This window comes from Sciurus vulgaris (assembly GCF_902686455.1).
Source record: "Sciurus vulgaris genome assembly, chromosome: 18".
Classification (NCBI taxonomy): Eukaryota; Metazoa; Chordata; class Mammalia; order Rodentia; family Sciuridae; genus Sciurus; species Sciurus vulgaris.
In genome coordinates, this window is record NC_136479.1 from 7780410 (window position 1) to 7799511 (window position 19102).

At 46.3% G+C, this 19102-nt stretch overlaps 1 protein-coding gene across 2 annotated transcripts in view; it reads right to left on the reverse strand.

Moving 5' to 3' along the window:
- The window catches only part of GRIN2A (glutamate ionotropic receptor NMDA type subunit 2A), a 358237-nt gene that overhangs the window by 110023 nt on the left and 229112 nt on the right, over nucleotides 1-19102 (reverse strand). For both annotated transcript variants that reach the window (XR_013760774.1, XM_079121602.1), the window contains exon 5: nucleotides 2991-3105. Coding sequence is in view for 1 of the 2 variants with exons in the window: in XM_079121602.1 (XP_078977728.1) it covers nucleotides 2991-3105 (115 nt within the window). In the remaining variant the exon portion in view is untranslated. The remainder of the gene's footprint in view (nucleotides 1-2990; nucleotides 3106-19102) is intronic.

A 19102-nucleotide genomic window follows, 5' to 3' on the forward strand; every position in this document is an offset into this window, starting at 1 on the left:
AGCCACTCAATGGATATGAAGTAGTATCCCACTCTGGTTTTAATTTGCATGTCCCCAATGACCAACGAGGTTTGGCATGTTTTCATGAATTTACCGACCATTTGATCAATGTCTTTGGGAAGGTGATTAAGTCAACCTCTCACTTTTCATTGTGCCCTTTCTTCTTTGATTATTGATTTGTTGGCATTCTTAAATATTCGGGTTAGGTGTCTTTTGGAACATATGTGTATTATCGATATTTTCTTCTGATTTGTCACTTGCCTTTCTCATTTTCTAAAACCATCTTTAGATGGGCAGAGGTTTTTAATCTTGATGCAGTGCAGTTTATGATTTTTATTGTATGTCTGATGCTCTTTGCATTCTGTTTAAGTAATGTCTGACCCTCTCTGATCCCAAAAATATCTTCCCATCTTATTTTCTACAAAATTTACAATTTTAGTTTTCACATTTAAATCTGCAATGCATTTCAAGTAAACTTTTGTATATTTTTGTATATTTGTATAGTGTGAGTGGTGAGTTAAGGTTAATTTTCTTTTTCTATGTGGATATTCAATTGACCCAATACCATTTATTAAAAAGGCTTTCCTTTTCTTTGTTCCCATACCTATTCATCAAAATGCAATTGAATGTACATTTGTGAATCTATTTTCATTATTGCATCATTAAATAAGATACCCTCTATAGCATTTTCACAGACTCCCTTTATTAAATTAAGTAATCTGTCTTGTTCATCATGAACGGATATTGGATTTTGTCAAATGCATTTTCCGTATCTAATGAGATAGCCACATAATTTTGTCAAGTGTTTTCTGCATCTATTGAGATAACCATATAAGTTTCTCCTTTATTCATTTAATACAGTAAATTATATTGATTATTTAATGCTATAGCAATACTGCATTCCTAAAGTAAACCTATGCACAATGAATTATCCTTTTTAAAATATACTGTTGAATTATGATTAGTAACATACTGAAAAACTTTGTGCACAGAGGTGTTGCTTCTTTTTCAAGTGTTTGATCAAATTCAAGGGAAGCCAACAGAGCCAGAAGTTTCTCTTTTGTCATTTTTCCAATGGTAAAGTTTTAGTTAGACATTCAATTTCTTCAGCAAATACAAGGTCATCCTGATGGTTTATGGCTTATCATTTCAGTTTCTAAAAATCGTGTTTCTTTAAGGTACTGGCCCATTTTATTGACGTTGTCAAATTCGCTGGGATAAATTTTTCTTAATTTTTTTTTTATCATGCAAGAGCTGTAATTTTCTATAGCCACATCCTCTCTTTGTGTATGTGTGTGGTTGTTTTGTTTGTTTTGCTTTGCTTTGGGTACTGGGGATTGAGCCCAGGGGCACTTAACCACTGAGCCACATCCCCAGCCCTTCTTTTTATTTTGAGACAGTGTCTTGCTAAGTTGCTTAGGGCCTCCCTCTTGTATTTTAATGTTAGTTATCTGTATTTTCTCTCTTTTGTGTAGTCAAATTGCTAGGAATTATAAAGTTTATTAATTTTTCAAAGAACTAGCTTTTCAGTGAGTTTATTCTATAGCTTGTGTTCTACTCTGTTGATTTTTACTCTTATATTTATCATCATTTTTTCCTTCTCCTTAATTTGGATCTGCTTTGCTTTTCTTTTTCTAGCTTCTTAACAGTAACTTCAATCAGTAACTTCAAGTTCCCCCCTTTCTTATCAGAAGCATTTAAAGCTATGAATTTCCCTCGTAGCACTTCTTCAACTTTATTATTCAAAGTCTGACAAGTTGTGCTTTTGTTATTGCTCTGTTCAAAATATCTTCTAATGTCTTTCTTATTTCTTCTTCTCCTTTAGAAATGTACAGTAATTTCCTCACTTTGGGAAAGCTATATATTTTTGTGATTGATTTTTATTTTAATCCTGTGATCCAAGACTGTATCCAACATCTTTTCAGTACTTCTAACTATATCGAGCTTTGTTTCATGCTCCAAAAATATGGTCCATTTTGGAGAATTGTCCACATTCTTAAAAGAGTAGGTACGTTGTAGCTGGAGGAATCAGCATACAAATTTCCCCCCAAATGCTTCCTTCCTTTCCCCAAACTCTAGGAATCTGTTCTCATCTCCCCTCAGTCAGTGCTTCTGTCTGCAGAGTGTTCGCCCCTGATTATGTCTTCCAGCCACTCCCTGCATCTTCCTCCCCTCTAGGGCCTCTCAAGCCTCCATCTGCTGTGCAGAGGGAAGATGCATCTCAAGCTGCTGAAGGGTCTAGAAGTCAGGCACTGCTTGTTGGAGAAGGGGCGATCACACACAGGCCTCTGTTTCGGCCTTCCTCGCTCCTTTCTTAACGTGAGATTGTGGCAAGTGATCTGAGAGCTGAATCGTGGAGGAGGAGAGCAACTGGGACAGATGCTGTCACTGCAAGTGAAAGGACTCTGGAAGTCCCCTGGGAAGTCTCTCCTCTCCGACTCAGGACGTGTGGGGTACGGGATGTTTTTTTATTTCTTGGCACACCGATTTTTCCAACGTTAATACGTGTGTACTTGAAAATGTGCTTCACAAGCATCAGAAACTCCTTCTCCCCCAAGTGATTTACAGAAGTGATATATTCAAGTTTTGAAAATTAGTTTACTTAAAGCAAAAGACCAAGTAAATGAAAATACAGGGTGTTCAGCCATATGGTAAATGGGACGCATTTAGAAGATTTAGGCAAACTGGTGTGATCATCGCTGTTCAGTCAACATTTGCTGCTGCAATGGTGCAAACCAAATTTGGCTGCCTTTAAATGATCCCAAATCCTCCCCCTGGGATCCCAGGACGGATCCCACAGAGAACTGTGTGTCATTTCAAGTGCACCAGGAAAGCACTCCAATGGCACCCCATGACAGACCATCTACCTTGTTCTAAGAAAGACCTGCCGGTGGCTTTGGGATGGAGGAAACGCTCTGGGGAAGGAGCAGCGTGGCTCCGCTGCCCATGCTCCCTTCCCGCCCTGCATCCGGCACGCAGAGGATGCTCACCTTCTCCCACTCTCGGTCTTTGTTCAGCACGATCACCACCAGCCTGGGGTGCACCTGGTAGCCTTCCTCAGTGAAGGACAAGTCTTTGCCATCCCACGTCACATTGACCATAAATCTAGACAGAGGAAGAGAGAGAGACACATTTTTAGAGAAGAATTAAAGAGGTGTCAAACAGATGAGTGGATGTCCCCAGGAGTATAACATACAGGCCACCACGCATCCCACGAGGCCTCCGTCCATGGAAGGACTGGACCCACAGGCATTGCCAACCCACCAGGCACTCTGGTCATCAAAATCCCCCATCCTGAACAGGCATTAACAATTGACCGTTTAGCACATGGAATGGAATGTTTTTGACCTGCCAGATCCATAGATCTGGGTTCAAATGATCTTCCAGGAGAATCTGAGTGCATACCTACCACGCTTTAAGAAGTTTCCCTGAAGAAACCTGCTCGCTCATAGACCACCCGGTTGTCAACCGCAAAGCAATGAGATCTCATCCACTTATTGTTCATTCAGCAAGTACTTACTGAGCATCTGATACCTGTCAGGGTTAGGCTACTTGCATGGGGGTGAGTAAAGAGACAAACGTGATCCCCGACTTCAAGGCCCCTACAGTCTAAGGGAAAGGAGAGGTATTACCTGATGAATCACAGACTTATGACAAGGGTTACCACAGAAAGAAGGTCATGCCAGGTGAAGTGTGACAGGTCACATAAGGCTGGGAAGCATGGTTCCACCTGAGGATGAGTCAGTGCTAGCTAGATAAGAAAGGACAAAGACATGCAAAGGGACAGCATGTGCCAAGGGCCTGTGGTGAGGACCTGGGGGAGCCATCAGGCCGAAGCAAAAAGAGATGGGGAAATGCAGCATTAGGTGAGGCTGGGAAGGCAAGTGAGGGCAGGTGGTGTGGAGCTACGTAGGCCGTGTGACGTTTGTCTTTGTCTTAAATGATAGGAAGACATTGCCGAGTTCTGAGGGGTTGATGCCATCATCTTTTCTCAGATCACTGGAAGGCTGTGGAGAACAGGTTGGAGGAGGGCTGGAGTGGAGAGAGGGGTCTGTTGCTCATGTCATCAAGGTGAAAGCCAGTGGTGTCATTGACACTGATGGTGGCCAAAGAAGAGGGGGAGGAGGAGAAGGAAGAATGGGAGCAGGGGGCACTCTAGACCGAGTGGGGAGTTGGTCATCAGGGTCCTGTGCTGGGTGAGACATTGGGGTGACTCAGGCACCTCCCTCCATGACGTCCATGCACCCTAGGTCAGCACAGTGATGTCTGGGTGCCCTCCCACTCCTCAGAGCCACCTTGCCTCTGATGGGCAACCAAGTCAGGGTTCATCTCCCAGAATCTGGGTAAGAGGAGTCCATGCCTCTGCCTGCTACTTGAGAAAAGTGTGCTGTTGAAGACATGCAACAGAACATGGCAGGGCCACTGGGCAGACACCCACTGAGCACAGCGTGCAGCCCGGAATCTGCCAGGACCTCCCAGGAGGAAAGCATGTGAAGCCACTGCACGTTCTTGCTCTCTATTCCCTTCCCACCAAAAGCAGCTGAAGAAGTGGAAACAAATGAAGGAGGACGGCGGGGGTACGAGGGATTTGGAAAAGAAAGAGGGCCAAGCCGGTCACGCGTGTGCCCATGGTCCTCCAGGGTGCAGGGGGTTCTGATCGCCTTGCCTGGGAGAGAATCAGGCCTCCAAGGACAAGGTGAGTAGATGGGGAGAAGACCAAGTCCATTCAGGGGACTCTCTGGGCCATCAGGAATCATGCATCAGAGACAAGCTGAGGTCATGGAGAAAATGTTCACCATTTCCTGTTAAGCAAGCAGAAAAGAGGATAAAAACTGAGCTTGTCCATGCATGGAAGGATTATAGGTATTTCCATTTTCTTTTGTGTATCTTTTATTCTCCAAACTCTGTGTAATCAAGTACTTTAACTAAAAGAAAAATAAAGCACTGCTGTTTTAGACAGAACAGGAGTAACCACCGTTCTGTTGGATGTACTCTGGCTCTTTCTGATCCTTTGCCAGAAAGATATTTTCTTGACTCAACAACTATTTACTATTTGTCTGTTATGTGTCGGGTCTTAAGGTGAGTCCTGTAGATACAGAAATAAAAAAGCACGAGCTCTCGGCTGTCTCACACACATTCTTACAACTCAAGGACATGGACACATGAGCAGTGACCTCAGCTAACAGGCTGCTCAGGCCCCGGTGGAGAGGAGGCGAGAGAAATTGCAAGATCACAGAGCGAGAGCTTGACACTCAACCTGGGAGACTGGGGAGCAGGTCTGGGGAACCCTGAAGAGGAAGAGGTTGGAGAGGAAGGAGAAAGCATCTGAAGAGAGCAGTCATCTTAAGCAGAGTCTCATCCGTGGCAGTGACGCCCGCAGGAGGAGGAACCTGCTTGGTAAGACCGACGGTCATACTCTGTGCTCTGGGATGAGTCTGGGGAGGAGCCCTGAAGCAGATCTTGTGGGACCTTGGATGGCAGGTTAATGTGCCTGGGTTTGGTTGGGAGGCCATGGGGACCCTGAAAGAGAGGATTCAGAGGATGAGTGATGCACTCAGAGTCACTGCCAAGAGAAGTGGAAGTGAGTGGCCACCCCGAGCTGGAAGAGAACTTCAGCACTTTTGTGAGTGGCTTAAACACTATCCATTATCAACACAATCAAAAAATACTCTTTTTTTTTGTTTCTTCTTCTTTGATGCTTCTTGGTTGTCCGCTGGTGTGTGACGTGCTAAATGGACATGGTGCAGATAGGTACATCTGAGGAGCCTTCCACTTCACGGCCCCTTATCAAGGTCCTTTTGAAAAAATTGGTTCATTATAATAATATATTATAATACCACCTAACAGTGGGAATCATTATGCCCTATTTGTGCATGTACAAAACACAGTTTTCTCAACCTCATTCCCAGTACCTTCCTTCTTCCTGCCTGAGCTGCTCGCTCTACTCTACTATCTCCTTTCAATTATAATTATTATTGTTGTTATAGTTATTAGTATTATTTTAATTAGTGATTGTAATTATATTCATAAGCAGGATTCAGCATGGCATATTCATAATGAGCAGAGCATAATTTGGCAGATGCCATTCCCAGGATGTCCCCACACTCTCTGCCTTGATCCCCTTCCTCTACTCTGTTGCATCCCCTCTATTTTTGTGAGGCCATCCCTTCTTATTCATTCTTCCCCCACACTCTCTAGCTCCCATGTTTGAGAAACAACACTGGACCCTTGACTTTCTGAGTCTGGCTTATTTCACTTAGCAGGATGTTCTCCAGGTCCATCACTGAGGTTCTTGAGAAGATAGCTGCATAGATTGGGGACTTAGAGAAAAACTGAACTTTGGTCAACTTCCTCAGTATCTCCAGCTTTCCAAGTAACTAACTGAGACCTAAATTAGACTGGTATTGACATTTTAGTTTGTCACTCTGGGTTACTTTTGGCCTTGTCACATTGTCTGGCATAGAATAGTGTCCCAGTTAATGCTCAGTGGCTGAGTACATCGACAGACTGACACTGGAAGCTCCCTCCATTCATCAATGTGTGTGCCCATTTGTTTATACATTCATCCATCCACCTGTCCATCAGTACATTCATCCATCCTTCCATTCAAGAGACATGTTTGAGAACCTACCATGGGCCATACCCTGTGTCAAAACCTTCACTAGGAAAATAATACAAAAATAACCATATGGTTTTCAAGGCTGGGGAGAGGGACACAAATAACTGCAAAAGATAGAATAGCAGGTATAAAAATAAAGGTGTTTACTAGGGTGGCGAAGAGCACAGGGAAAGGCGTGGCCAATTCTATGGTGACTCTGGGGCTGGAATTGGGAAACAAAATGGAAAATGTGTGGGTTATATCAGAAAGTAAGGATAAGTAAGAGTTGGGATGGATGGAAATGGTAAAGAGAAAGACACAGTGCACAAAGAAAACCACAAAGTCAAAGGCAGGGGACCCTCAGACTTCATGTTGGGTTCAGTGAGTTCAACCCAGTTCAAAACGATATGGAGGAAATGGATATGGAGGAAATAACTTGGGAGCAGAAGCTAGAGGCAGAGGCAGGAGTCAGATAAATAAGGGTCACATCAGTCAAGAGGTGCACACTCCATGCTGAGTTCACAGGGGTGGAGGCTTGCAAAGAGACAGCAGATGAACGAATGGAACTTTGCAGTGATTCAGGCAAGAAAAGGTCAAGGGAAGCATCAGTTGGAGTAAAGAGACTGTGCAGATGGGCAAACAACTCCAGAGGGACACACAGCTCATAGAATTTCAGCATAAAAATGGCAGACAATGACCACCACTCTTTACCTGAACTAGTAGAAAATAGGTCACTCTCTGGACCTCCTGCCCCAAATTCATCATTAGGATGGCCAACGCATTGTGGTGTTTCTTATTGAATCCAATGAGCTCTCAAGCCAGGTTTCAAAGATCCAACACTTGGGGGTAAATGGAGCTCAAGTTGAATCTTCCTAATGCCCCAAATGTGTGTAAAAACTAACAAGGTTTAGGAAAGGATCAAGAAGTCGAGAAATAGCCAGGTGGTTATCTGTCTAGAAGAGGTAGATGCTATAGTTTGCATCTTGAACATTCCTCAAAGGCTTGGTCTGCAGGGTGGTGCTACTGGAAGGTGGTGGAACCTTTAAGAGGTAGGGGCTAGTGGAAGGTCTTTAGACAACTGGGGGCAAGCCCTGGAAGAGGGTAGGGGAGCCCGTCTTTCCCTCTCTCTTTTTCACTTTGTGGCCACAAGGTAAGTGTCATTGTTACTCCACGTGCTCCCTCCATTGTGTGCAGCCCCACCACAGGCCTGAAAGCAATGGTCCTGCCAATCATGGACTGGAATCTTCAAAACTGTGAGCTGAAATAAACCTTCGCTCTTTGTAAGTTGATTGCCTCAGGTTACTTGTGATAGTGATGGAAAACTGACTAAGACAGTAGACCAGGGAGCAAATGTTTTGCTTTTTGACATAGACATCTGGCCCTGGGGACAGCCACTCACGGGTTATGTGCAGGGACTCAATGTCAGTCATTGTTGTACTCAAGAAGCCAGCATGTACTGGTGAGCATCTTTCTTTGGATTAGCCCATTTAAATGACTTAAATCTCCACCTTTGATTTCCTTACTTATTCCCTTTTCTTTCATTTCCCAGTGAAATCAGATGGAATTATTAGGGTGATCATTTGGATTCAATCAGTCTTCTTCAGATTACATAAAAACGATTATAAAGAAATCCTTATGCTACAGAGTGTTCTGAGTTCCTTTAATATTTAATATTCTGGACCAATGACTCTATACACTCAATGTTAACATTGTCCCTTTTCATCTATTTGGAGTCTTCGGTCCCTTGGGGGAAAAAAAAAAAAAAAAAAACTAACAGAAATTTCTGCTGAACAGTAATTTCATTATGAAGTTGGCAGGAAGCAAATACCTATTACCTTCAATTCCCCCTTCCAATTTCTAGGAAGGACAATCCATATTTCCTTGGGCTTTCTTCCCATTTAAACTTGCTCCAGAGTAAAATTTTTTACCTAGGGAAATAGCATTCTATGCCCGTTGCCTGGTCCCCATTAATACCTGCTGTGCTGTTGTATTAAACAATATAATCTTATCTCTGTTTTGCTTTTCTCTTGAAAACTGATCATAAACTTTAGTGATCAGATAAAATACCAGAAATTCTAGCCACTGCTCAGTTTCAAATTACATCTTCAATATTTCCAACCAAGACATGAAAGCATACTGGTAAAATGTAGAAGGTGACTTGGATGATTTGCAAAGATTCACTTCTGGTTGTTATCAGCCACTGATGGTAAAGTGCCATGCACAACATTAATCCAGAAAATACATCAATGCATGCGATGTGTGCATGTACAAGTTTCTTTTTCCATCTGCGGTCTTGGGTGGTGGGGCTGATGTTCAGGGGAAATAAACATCTCCCTACTGCTTACATTTCATGTGCCATATTTTGTGCATCTTGGCTGAAAGTGATCAGAGATAACAATGGAAGACAGGCAGGCTGTATTCTCTATGTAGTGCCTGAAAAAAAATTGGATCAGAACTGCTAAGTTCTCTCTGAACCTGCACTAATACGGTAGCACCATCGCAGGCAGCTCTTGAGTGTCTGCAATGAGGTTAGTCTGAATCAAGAGGTGGAGTAAGTATAAAATACACACTGGGTTTTGAAGAATTTCTGTTAAAAAGACAGCACAAAAGATCTCATGAGTAGGTTTATATGGATTGCATGTTGAAATATTTTAGAAGCTGTTGAATTACATAAAATAGTTCATTAAAATTAATGTCATCTGTTTCCCTTGACGTTTTCATGCGCTACCGGAACATTTAAGTGGCATGTGGTTCCTGCTACATGTTCATGGACAGCTGTTCTGACTCTTCCTTTGTTCTTTAACGGGTAGACTGTATGCATCGCCCGCCTTGCTGAGGGCAGGGCTTCTAGTGTACAGAGTGCTGGGACAGGGCTGGTGCCCAGTACCCTCATGTGGACTAGGTAAGAGTCTGAAGCACCTTTCCCGGGCTGCTGAGCTTTCACAACACAGAGGGGAGGGAACGGATGTGGCCACTCTCCAGCTATGTCACCGTGGGCAGCGACCTTAGCATCCCCTGACCCTCCACCTCCTTCTTTGCAAAACTGGGTTAGGTTAAACCGTGTGAACCAGCCACAGCGTTTTCACGTGACTTAACCTAACTCAACAGTGCAGAGTGCCCAGCACGATGCGTGGTATACAGCTGTCGTCTAATAACTAGTGGTGAACGTTGGCATGCATCTCCACGTAGTGCCGCTGTTCGCCAGCCGGTCCTGTTTTCTAACACTCTACCATGATCGCGACTGCTTCTCCTGGCGATCTCCCGTAACCGTCTCCGGGGTCCCTCTGTCCCCTGCCAGCCGTTCAGGCTGCACAAGCCCCTTCAGCTATCACGCAACAGGTCTCCCACTTGCAGATTTCTATTTTATCTCTTTTGCCTTAACGGTGGTAAGTCTCCTTTAACTTCCAAAATCTGATTATTTGAAGTGTTCTCTAGACGTATTTATTATTCGCTCGTTCCTTTTAGACTTTAATTCTCTTACTGTCTCATAAATGCCACCCTAACTCATTTAGTGTTTCTCAATTTTCGGTTCCTGTTCCATCTGCTTTGCCAGGTCCCCAGCTCCCGAGGCCATTTCCTGAGTCACATTCTCCTTCAACGCCTCCTCTGGTGGCCTTAGGGGTCACCCTTTTTTCACTTGGCATTTGATTTTTACATTTGTGAAAATAGTCACTATTTTCTTCAATCTCTTCTCAATTCTCCAGGCATTCTCATTTCTCTTTATTTTCTTCTTTTGGGGGGCGGTGGTGGTGCCCTTTCCATCTCTCCTGGTGGTCCGAAACCCCTTCCACGCTGACATCTGTCCATCAGCTCCTCCCTTCCTGGGCTGCGCATGCCTGGCGAGGGCAGGGCCCTGGGGGCCATCCCAGCACGCACCCGCTCACGTGCGAAGGAGCCCTCTGTCCTGCTCAGAGCAACCGCATTCTACCTCCCCCCATTTTCAGCCGCCCCCTGCCCCACCTTCCCGGTGCGTGTCCCCTTCTCCAATGCCCAGCAGGCACCTTGAACCATCTCTGCTCTGCCATTACTGCTGGGTGTACTTTCCTGTGCTCAATTCCGTATGCTCATTGGTGGTTTCCTGTTCCCCCTGAACAACCACCAGAGGCCAACAGCGAGCCCAGAAATGTCAGGACAGAGACTGAGTAACTCCAGGATACCCACCTGCACAGCCCTGGCCAGTATCACCCACCACGGGCTCAGAAATGACGCATGGCACAAAGAAAATGGGTTAAAAAAGGAGAAGGAGAGAGAGAGAGAGACAAATACTGTTTGCTCTTCAAACACAAATTCTGTTATGGCCAATTAAAAAAAAATAATGTTTTTGACTTGGCTGAGCAATACTGAATATTAAAAACAGAGTCAGAGGTGGACAACCCCAGGAAGGTGAAAAGCTCAGTCTGTTCTGATCAGTGCAACTCAAAGACGGCCAGGGAGCATGTCCTGCAGCCAGAGCTTACATGCATTCATGAATAAACGAACAAATGGCCAGCAGACCCGTCTCGGGGCTTCCTCAGCCAGCTCTCATTTCCAGGGGGCCAGCTGCAAAGAGGCGGTTTGAGGAGACGGTCGTTTGGTTTTAGCGTCTTCCTTACTGGGTGGTCCTGGAAGACCCAGCAGCCATCTTGAGGTGGATCCTTCAGTTCCACTCTGCTGCTGGTCTCTGTCTGTGGGCGTTCTGGAAGGAATCTGGACATTCCAGGTAGTGATTAGGACCCTATTAAGTAGTACTGGATACACACCATTGGCCCCTAGTGGTTGTGCCTCACCAGCCGTTTGGAACCGGTTGGCATGAATCATGGAAGTAGCTCATTCACGAGCTCCTAATGCAGGAAAGCAGAAAAGTGTGGTAACAGGACAGAGTTGGTAGCTCCCTCGGTCATCTGTGCCTATGTGCCCAACTGTTCAAAAGGGCAAGAGGTGCAAGGCTGTTGCTTTCTTCTCCCACAAAAACTTGAACAGAATGAGATGAGACAGCACGGATCCACGGACACCGATTTCAGGTTGGATCTTATCCAGGAATTTCTCGGATCGCTCCTGGAACCCAGGAGCCACAACCGTGGGATCTTTGCATGGTCGGCAGCTCTGTGTCCAGCAGGGAACCGACACCAGTGTCTGGCCCGAGTAGATGCTCGGTGCACGTTCGTTCACTGAATGGATGAAAATCTCGGTTCTCTGGTTTGGGGTTGCTGCTGCTCCTCACTGTCTTCTGTGGATCCCTAGTAACCTGAAGGACTCACACAGAGGCGCAGAGGGAAGGACGGGGTCATAGGCCAATGGGATTCTAGGATGCCACCACTTCTTAAGTCTTTGACACAGTGTACTTCCTTATAAGATGTTATTTGGAAGAACCATTTACATTCATCAACTAAACAAACAAAACAGAAAGTAACTAAGGTATTTGAATTGAACCCTGGTCCTTAAGTCAGGAGACCCAGGACCTTGCCCATCTCTGCTGTGTGTTAAAGGTTGCTCCGGATATTCTCCATATGTTACCTGAATTCTCATTTGAAGAATTAAGTGTGGATTTTCCCATTTTACAGAGAAAACAGGGGTTCATAGGGTTTCATAATGGTGTTAAAGGCCATACAGAAGACTGGAGACTTCCCGATGTCCGTCCATATCCTCTCTCCTCCTCTGCTTTAGTGATGGAAACCCTCATTTTTAGATGGGCACAGAGCCTTCAATAATCAAGCTTCTAGTTCCCGGCCTCCTTAGTCGCTAGGCATGGCCATATCACTATATTCTCATCAGTAGGAAGACAGAAGACAGGAACTTTATAACTTATAGGAAACAACTTAGAAAGAGGGGTAAGCCCATCTTTGTTCCTCTTTCTGGCTGCAATGCAGACGTAATGGCTAGAGCACTCAGCCATTTTGGACCAAGAAGGGGAAGCCACTGGCTGAGGCGGCAGTCACAGGTAAGAGGAGCCTGAGTCCCTGACACCACGGAATACTGGACCAGTCCTAGACCGCCACTGGGCTTCTTTTGCATGAGACAGAATTCAATGCCTCTCTTATTTCAGCCACGTATATGTTTTGGACTTTCTGCCATTGTAAAATGAAATTTATCCTAGCCGGTTTAAGCAGTGGAATGACTACTTGAACCAAAATCTTTTGGGTCTTCAGCCTTTGAATTAAGCTACAGCAGCTCCACTTGGCCTCCCTACTGGTGGACCTTCTCTGAAGAGGGCAGGAGTGGTGCCTCTCCTGCCTTTGCTTCCTCCCAGCTCCGCAATATGCCATCTCCCGATCTCCTCCCTGCAGCTGAATCAACAGTCATTTGGTCCCGTCTCCACCTCACAGTAGATGCTGTGATCCCACCCAGAATGCCGTCCCACCTCGCTCTCATCCTAAACCTAGTACTTTTTTATCTGTGGCAAGGCCGGCTTCAATCTCCTTTTCTGCCATGCGGTCCTTCCCGATACGCTTTGCTCCTCTCTGTTCTTCTTAATCCGCCCCTCCAGGGACAGTCCTGGGCCACATACAGCCTCCGACTGTTCTCTCAGGGTGGCACACCCACATTTTGGTCCCACCAGGAGCAAAGGTTGGGTCTTCCCTTCCATCCTTCCCAGTGATCTGGCACCATGCTGTTGAGCATCGCGTGTCCAACTATGACGGCTTTACTCACAAAGCTCACCTCAGGACCAGGATCTTCCACTTCACACCGAGCACAAGACCGAGAGGGGACCACCAGCCAGGCCACCACGTCTGTCCACAGTATTTCCTGCTACCGAAACTTCTTTCACCTCCCACGGCATGCCTGCCGGCCCCCCTCCAAGATCCTCTCCAACAGCATGAAGCTCTGCCTGGCTCCTTCCAGGCAGGCACCTCCTCTTCCAATGCTTGACCCTCCTGGGGCACGTTCCTACCAGAAGGCGTGCCTTCATCACCCAAGTGAGTCCCAACCACTTGGAGTGAATTTTTTAAAAGACCCCTCCTCTTAAGACCCTTTGCTATCACCTGCCTGAAGAGTTATGCAAATGAAATGCAAATCTTTGGTGAAGATGGCGTGAAGGGTGTCTCCAGTTCATAGCCTGCCCAATTTCACCACCTCTGCTCAGAACATAGACTCCCTGAAGACAAGAGTGCACAACCCAGTGCTTTGAACTCTGGGAACACGGTGTCGCAGAGAGAAGAGCGGATCTGGAGATAAGGTCAGTGGAGTTCATTCCCGTGGCTTGCTCCCGCTCCGCCTGAGCAACAGTCCCTGCTGTCCTACCTGGACTGCGATGACGCCTTCACTGGTCTGCAGACTACCTGGCCTCCATCTGCCACACTCATGCGGAGCCCCGGCCACATAAACGTTCCTGAACCTCAGCCCTGATCATCTGCGACCCTTCTCAAAAGCCTGAAAGGCTCCCCATGGTCCAAACCTAAACTTCTAGGCTCCGGATCCAGCCTTACTTTGCTTTTTCCAACCTCATTTCCTAAAACAGTTCTGTATGCTTTGGAGAAAACAAAACAGCTCGTGATGTCCTGCGACAGTCTTGTGATTGCCACTCTCGTCTTTTGTTCCTGCACCTGCCTCCACTGGAGAGCGGGAACAGCTGCTGTTGTGGGACTCTTCTGTTTCTGGACAATAGACCCTCTCCTCCCACCAGCCACAGTGATTGGCTCAGGGGTGGGCACATCACTCCAGTCCAGCCAATCAGATTCTTTCTCTAGGAATCTGAGCACCTCCTGCAGCTTAAAGGTATTACTGTCCTTCTGCAGTTAAGAAGGGAAAACGGAGAAATCTCCAAGTGCACACCTATCTTAGCTGGGTACAGTGGAGCACAGCCATAATCCCGGCTGCCCAGGAGGCTGAGGCAGGAGGATCATGAATCTGAGGTCATCCTGGGAAATTTAGTGAGATCCTGTCCCACTCAGGGGATGTGGCTGAGTGGTAAGTCCTTGCCTAGAATGGGAGAAGACCCTGGGTTCAATCCTAGACACAGCAAGTTCACCAGGTCCTTTCTAGCTGAATGAAACAGTGGACCCTTTTGGATTTTGTTCTTTTTTTTTTTTTTTTTAATTTAAGTTAATGAAAATTTGTTTTCTATCACTTAGTTGCAAAGTCTTGTTTATCTGATCGTCCACTGGAGGACATGGAATTTTTACAATCTGGGGCAATTATGAATAGAGAGGCTATAATCTGGGTTTCAGATTTAATTTCTTCAGGTCAAATGCCGAAGAGTGGCGTTGCTGGCGTGCGCCTGCCACAGAATACTGGAAGTGAAGCAAAGCAATAAGCCACGGAAACAGCGCCCCGGCGAACCGCTGAGGCTGTCTGTCCCCAAAGGCCACCCACCATGTGACTCCACTCTGTAGGACGTTCTCCGTCAAACTGCAGGCACAGTGAGCAGATCCAGACCGCCAAAGGTTAAAGGTGTGAGGTGTGACCTTGGCAGACAGCGTGAGGATCAGGGTGGGGCAACACACAATTCCGCACGTGCCCGCGGTAGATGCCCGAGTTACCTGCGTTAAGAGTCACGAGGGCGTCCAACGCTCAGTTTCCCCGCATATTGTTTTAGAATATTACATTGATATTTTGCGATGAAAATGAATCCAGTGAAATCACCAAGTCTCAGCAAACATAAAGCTCTTTCTCCCCAAGCACGAGCATCTCGGATCCTCCAAACCAAGCAGAGTCCGTCTCCCCGGCCACACGGCGCTGCCCTCTCCCCCTGCCACACAGGCTCCTGCCCTGCTTTGTGGGAGGGTGGGCTCCCAGGAGCAGGGGCACGGGAGTCCTCACCCACCCCCACACAGCGTGGGCATGTGGTGGGCCATCAGAGGCCACCTACTGAGTGGACAGGAGCAGGTTCTCACCTGGCCAGGGCTGGAGTCCTCAGCGGTGCGGAGGATGTCCCCATGTGCCGGGCGACATCTCAGAACCATCAGGAGAGTTAAATCCGTCCTGGCCTAAATAGCAGCCCAAAAGCTGCCCAGCCTGGCAGTGACACTGGACAGCCCCGTGTACATTCAGCTCTAATAATGTCTTACATCTGCCCTGGTCATGCCCGGTATTCATAGCTCCACCCAAAAGTACTAAGGTCACTGTGATGGCTTGGAGATGAGGTGTCCCCCAAAAGCTCATATGTGAGACAATGCAGGAAGGTTCAGAGGAGAAGTGACTGGGTTGGAGAGTCTTAACTCCATCAGTGAATTCGTCCCTGATGGGATTAATTGAAGTGGTGGGGTGTGGCTGGAGGAGGTGGGGATTGGGATGTGGTTGAGGGGTGTGTATTTTGTATCTGTTGCGTGGAGTCTCTCTCTGCTTCCTGATCACCATGATGTGAGCTCCTTCCCTCTGCCACGCTCTCCTGCCATGACGCCCAGCCTCACCTCCAGCCCGTGGAATGGAGCCAGCCTTGTATGGACTAAGACCTCCGAAACCATCAGCCCTCAGATGACCTCTCCTCCTCTACAGTTGTACTGGTCAGATTCATTTCGTCACAGCAGCCAAATAGCTAAGACAGCCTCCCTCTTCTTGGGAAAGAAAATGATACATCTGCCACCCAATGAGCAGCAGAACTGTGGGGTCAGGGAGGGCTCTTTTCCAGTATGGTATTTCCCCCTCATCCATGGCCTACATTTCTGTGGTTTTAGTTACCCAGGGTCAAACAGTCTGAAAATATTAAATGGAAAATTCCAGAAAGATTTGTTGAGTGTTTTAAACTGCATGGAATGGTGGGATGAAATCTTGTGCCGTCCCGTGCCATACCACCTCAGAGGAGAACTATCCGCTCGTCCAGCGGATCCACGCCGTATGCACTACCTGCCTGACATGACGACTCTGTGATCTAGAACCACTGAAGGCAGACGGTCCTCCCTTGGAGGGTCAGTCATGCCTCCTGCATCTCACCTGGGCTCATCAAGTAGGCCCTGTATCATCTCCTGTGGTCACAAAGGGAAGAAAAGTGGGTATATATAGTTCAATGAGATATTTGGAGAGAGAGACCACATCCACATAACTTTTATTACAGCAGACCATTACAATTACTCTATTTTAATATTAGTTGTTGCTGTTAATCTCTTACTGTACCTAAGTTAAAAATTAAGTTTCATCATAAATGCCTATGTGTGTATCAGGGGAAAAAACCCAGTATAGACATATCATCTGCAGTTTCAGGCATCCACTGGGGTGCGGGAACAAAGAGGAGGAGACTAGAGTAAATGAATGAAAAGATTATAGCTTTTCATTTACTGTAGCTACTTTTCCTGTTTATCTTAAATCTTTGCCTATTTCTCTTGCTAAAGCTCAAAAGGAGGAAAAGAGAAGAAACAAAGGAGTTGAAGAGAAAAGGAGGAAGAGGCCTTGAGAAGGAGGAAAAGCTGGGAAGAAGAAAGAGAGCAGAGAGCAGAGAAGAGACGTTGGCGCCCTCTCCACCTGACAGCAGAACATAATGGAGTCTGAAGCAGAGCAGACCCTTCCACAGAGCTGGCCGGGACTCTGTGGGAGGAGGGCCTCCCGTCAAAGGGAGCGGAGAGAGTGGCATGATGGAGTCAGTCCAGAGCTAGGCGAGCAGAAACAGGAAGGGGAGCGAGGAGGGGAGGCGCCACGCTGCTGGCTGGCACCGGGCCCTCCCTGGTGACATTGGGAAAGTAGGTCAGCCTCAGAGCTGGCCCAGGGATGAATGGTCAGCCTGGACATGGGGTGGGAAGCGCGCATGCCTGACCCGAGCACGGGACGGGGAGATGGAGAGAACTTCACTAGCCAGCGAAACCAGAGGAACGAAAACCAGCCGGAGACAGAATTAGTCCCGCAGAACCTCCGCGGTGAGGGTGCTGGAGGACGTCTGTGATGTCCAGGAAAGCAGCCACCAGCCACCTGTGGCCACTCAGCATCGAACTGGGGATGGTGTGACTGCGGAAGTGAATTTTTAATCCGATTTAAATTTAATTAAGTTCAAATTAATTCGCCACATATGGCTGGTGGCTGCCATATTGGACAGGGAGAGTGTGCAGAAAGGAGCTGTAGGGATCCCACTGGAGAAGAACCGAGTGCCAAGAGGAGCCAAGAGACTGCTTTCCAGACACCTGAGTGTACTTCAGGTGGGACCTGGAAGCATCTAGACAGCACCGCGGATGGGCTTTACCTTTTAAATTATTTTCATGTATACTTGAAGAATAGAATTCACATATCAAACCCACTATTTCATAGATAGCATGGCTTAGGACAAAACTATAGTAGAAGTTAGATCTCTACAAGGTCATGTATATAAAAACGCCGTGTGAAAAACATCACAAAGGCTTTAGGGTGTGACAAAAAGTAATGAACATGTTTTGTATGAATGGAATCAGGTGACACGTGGCATTTCCTGTGGGCCTCTTTCACTGAGCACAGTGCTTTTTGGGTTCATCTGTGTTGGCATATGAGGTGGTATTCCATTCTTTATGTCTGAATGATGGTCCACCATGGAGATGCACTCCGTTTGGCCATTCAGACTTGGATGGACATTTGGGTTGTTCACACGTTTGGTTACTGTACATAATGTTTCCATGAAGATTCATGGACAAATTTTCACTTGAATAACTGTTCTAAATTCTTTGGGGTGTAGAACTAGGAGTGGTATCATTCTGGGTAACCAAAGTTCTGGAACTAGATAGTGGTGATCATTGCGCAACACGGTGACTGTCCTCAGTGACGCTAAATGACACGGCGTTAAGTGATTAAAATGGTAAGTATTATGAACATTGTTTTACAATAAAAAATCATTTTCAAAGGTAATGGAGAAAGTGAGTAGATGGCTGCGTAGACACTGAGCTAATTCGACAGATACAATCAAGTCTAAAATTAATCCATGAGATTTATCAGGGCACTTGGAGCTTTTTGATTCAACCTGCTACCCATGAAATCATTTTTGCAGCCTCCCCAGCAGACATATGAGCCTCTATCTTGTCCGCTTCCACAGAGAAAGGAACTCGGAGCTCCCCAATGCCAACACCATGGCTGTATACATACAGGTGTAGGAAGACTTCTTTAGCCAAGATAACCTACCTGGTAACTGTCCCATAACCCGCTAGAGTTACCCAAAATAAAGCAGTCCTCCTAGGTTGTGGCAGGGGCTAACAGTAGCCTTCACAGAGGAGAATGAGAGAGTGGGTGTCTCTAGAGATTCCAAATCCCCCACAAAATGGCTGTGAGGAACAGGGAAATAGAGATTAAGTCTACTGACTCTGGAGCCAAACATTCTTAATTTCTGATATGAGCTCAGCTAATCCCTAGCTGCAAGATCTTGGGCAACTTATTTATCCCTGGCTTCAGTTTCTTTATCTTTAAAATAGGCACATAGTAGTGCCCATGTTGTAGGTTTGCTGTGAGAACTCATGAAAGTAACCCAGTGCTGACGGTGGGGGTGATGATGGTGCGACCCTGTGCTCCTTAAGTGCTTAATCAAGCTGGTGGTTGTCCTTATTGACCCATGAATGTTAACAAAACCCTGTGCTGAGGAACAGTATACTGCACTTAAAAATACACCTCCAGAAGGGTGTATCTCATAAACCACATGGGCATTTATCT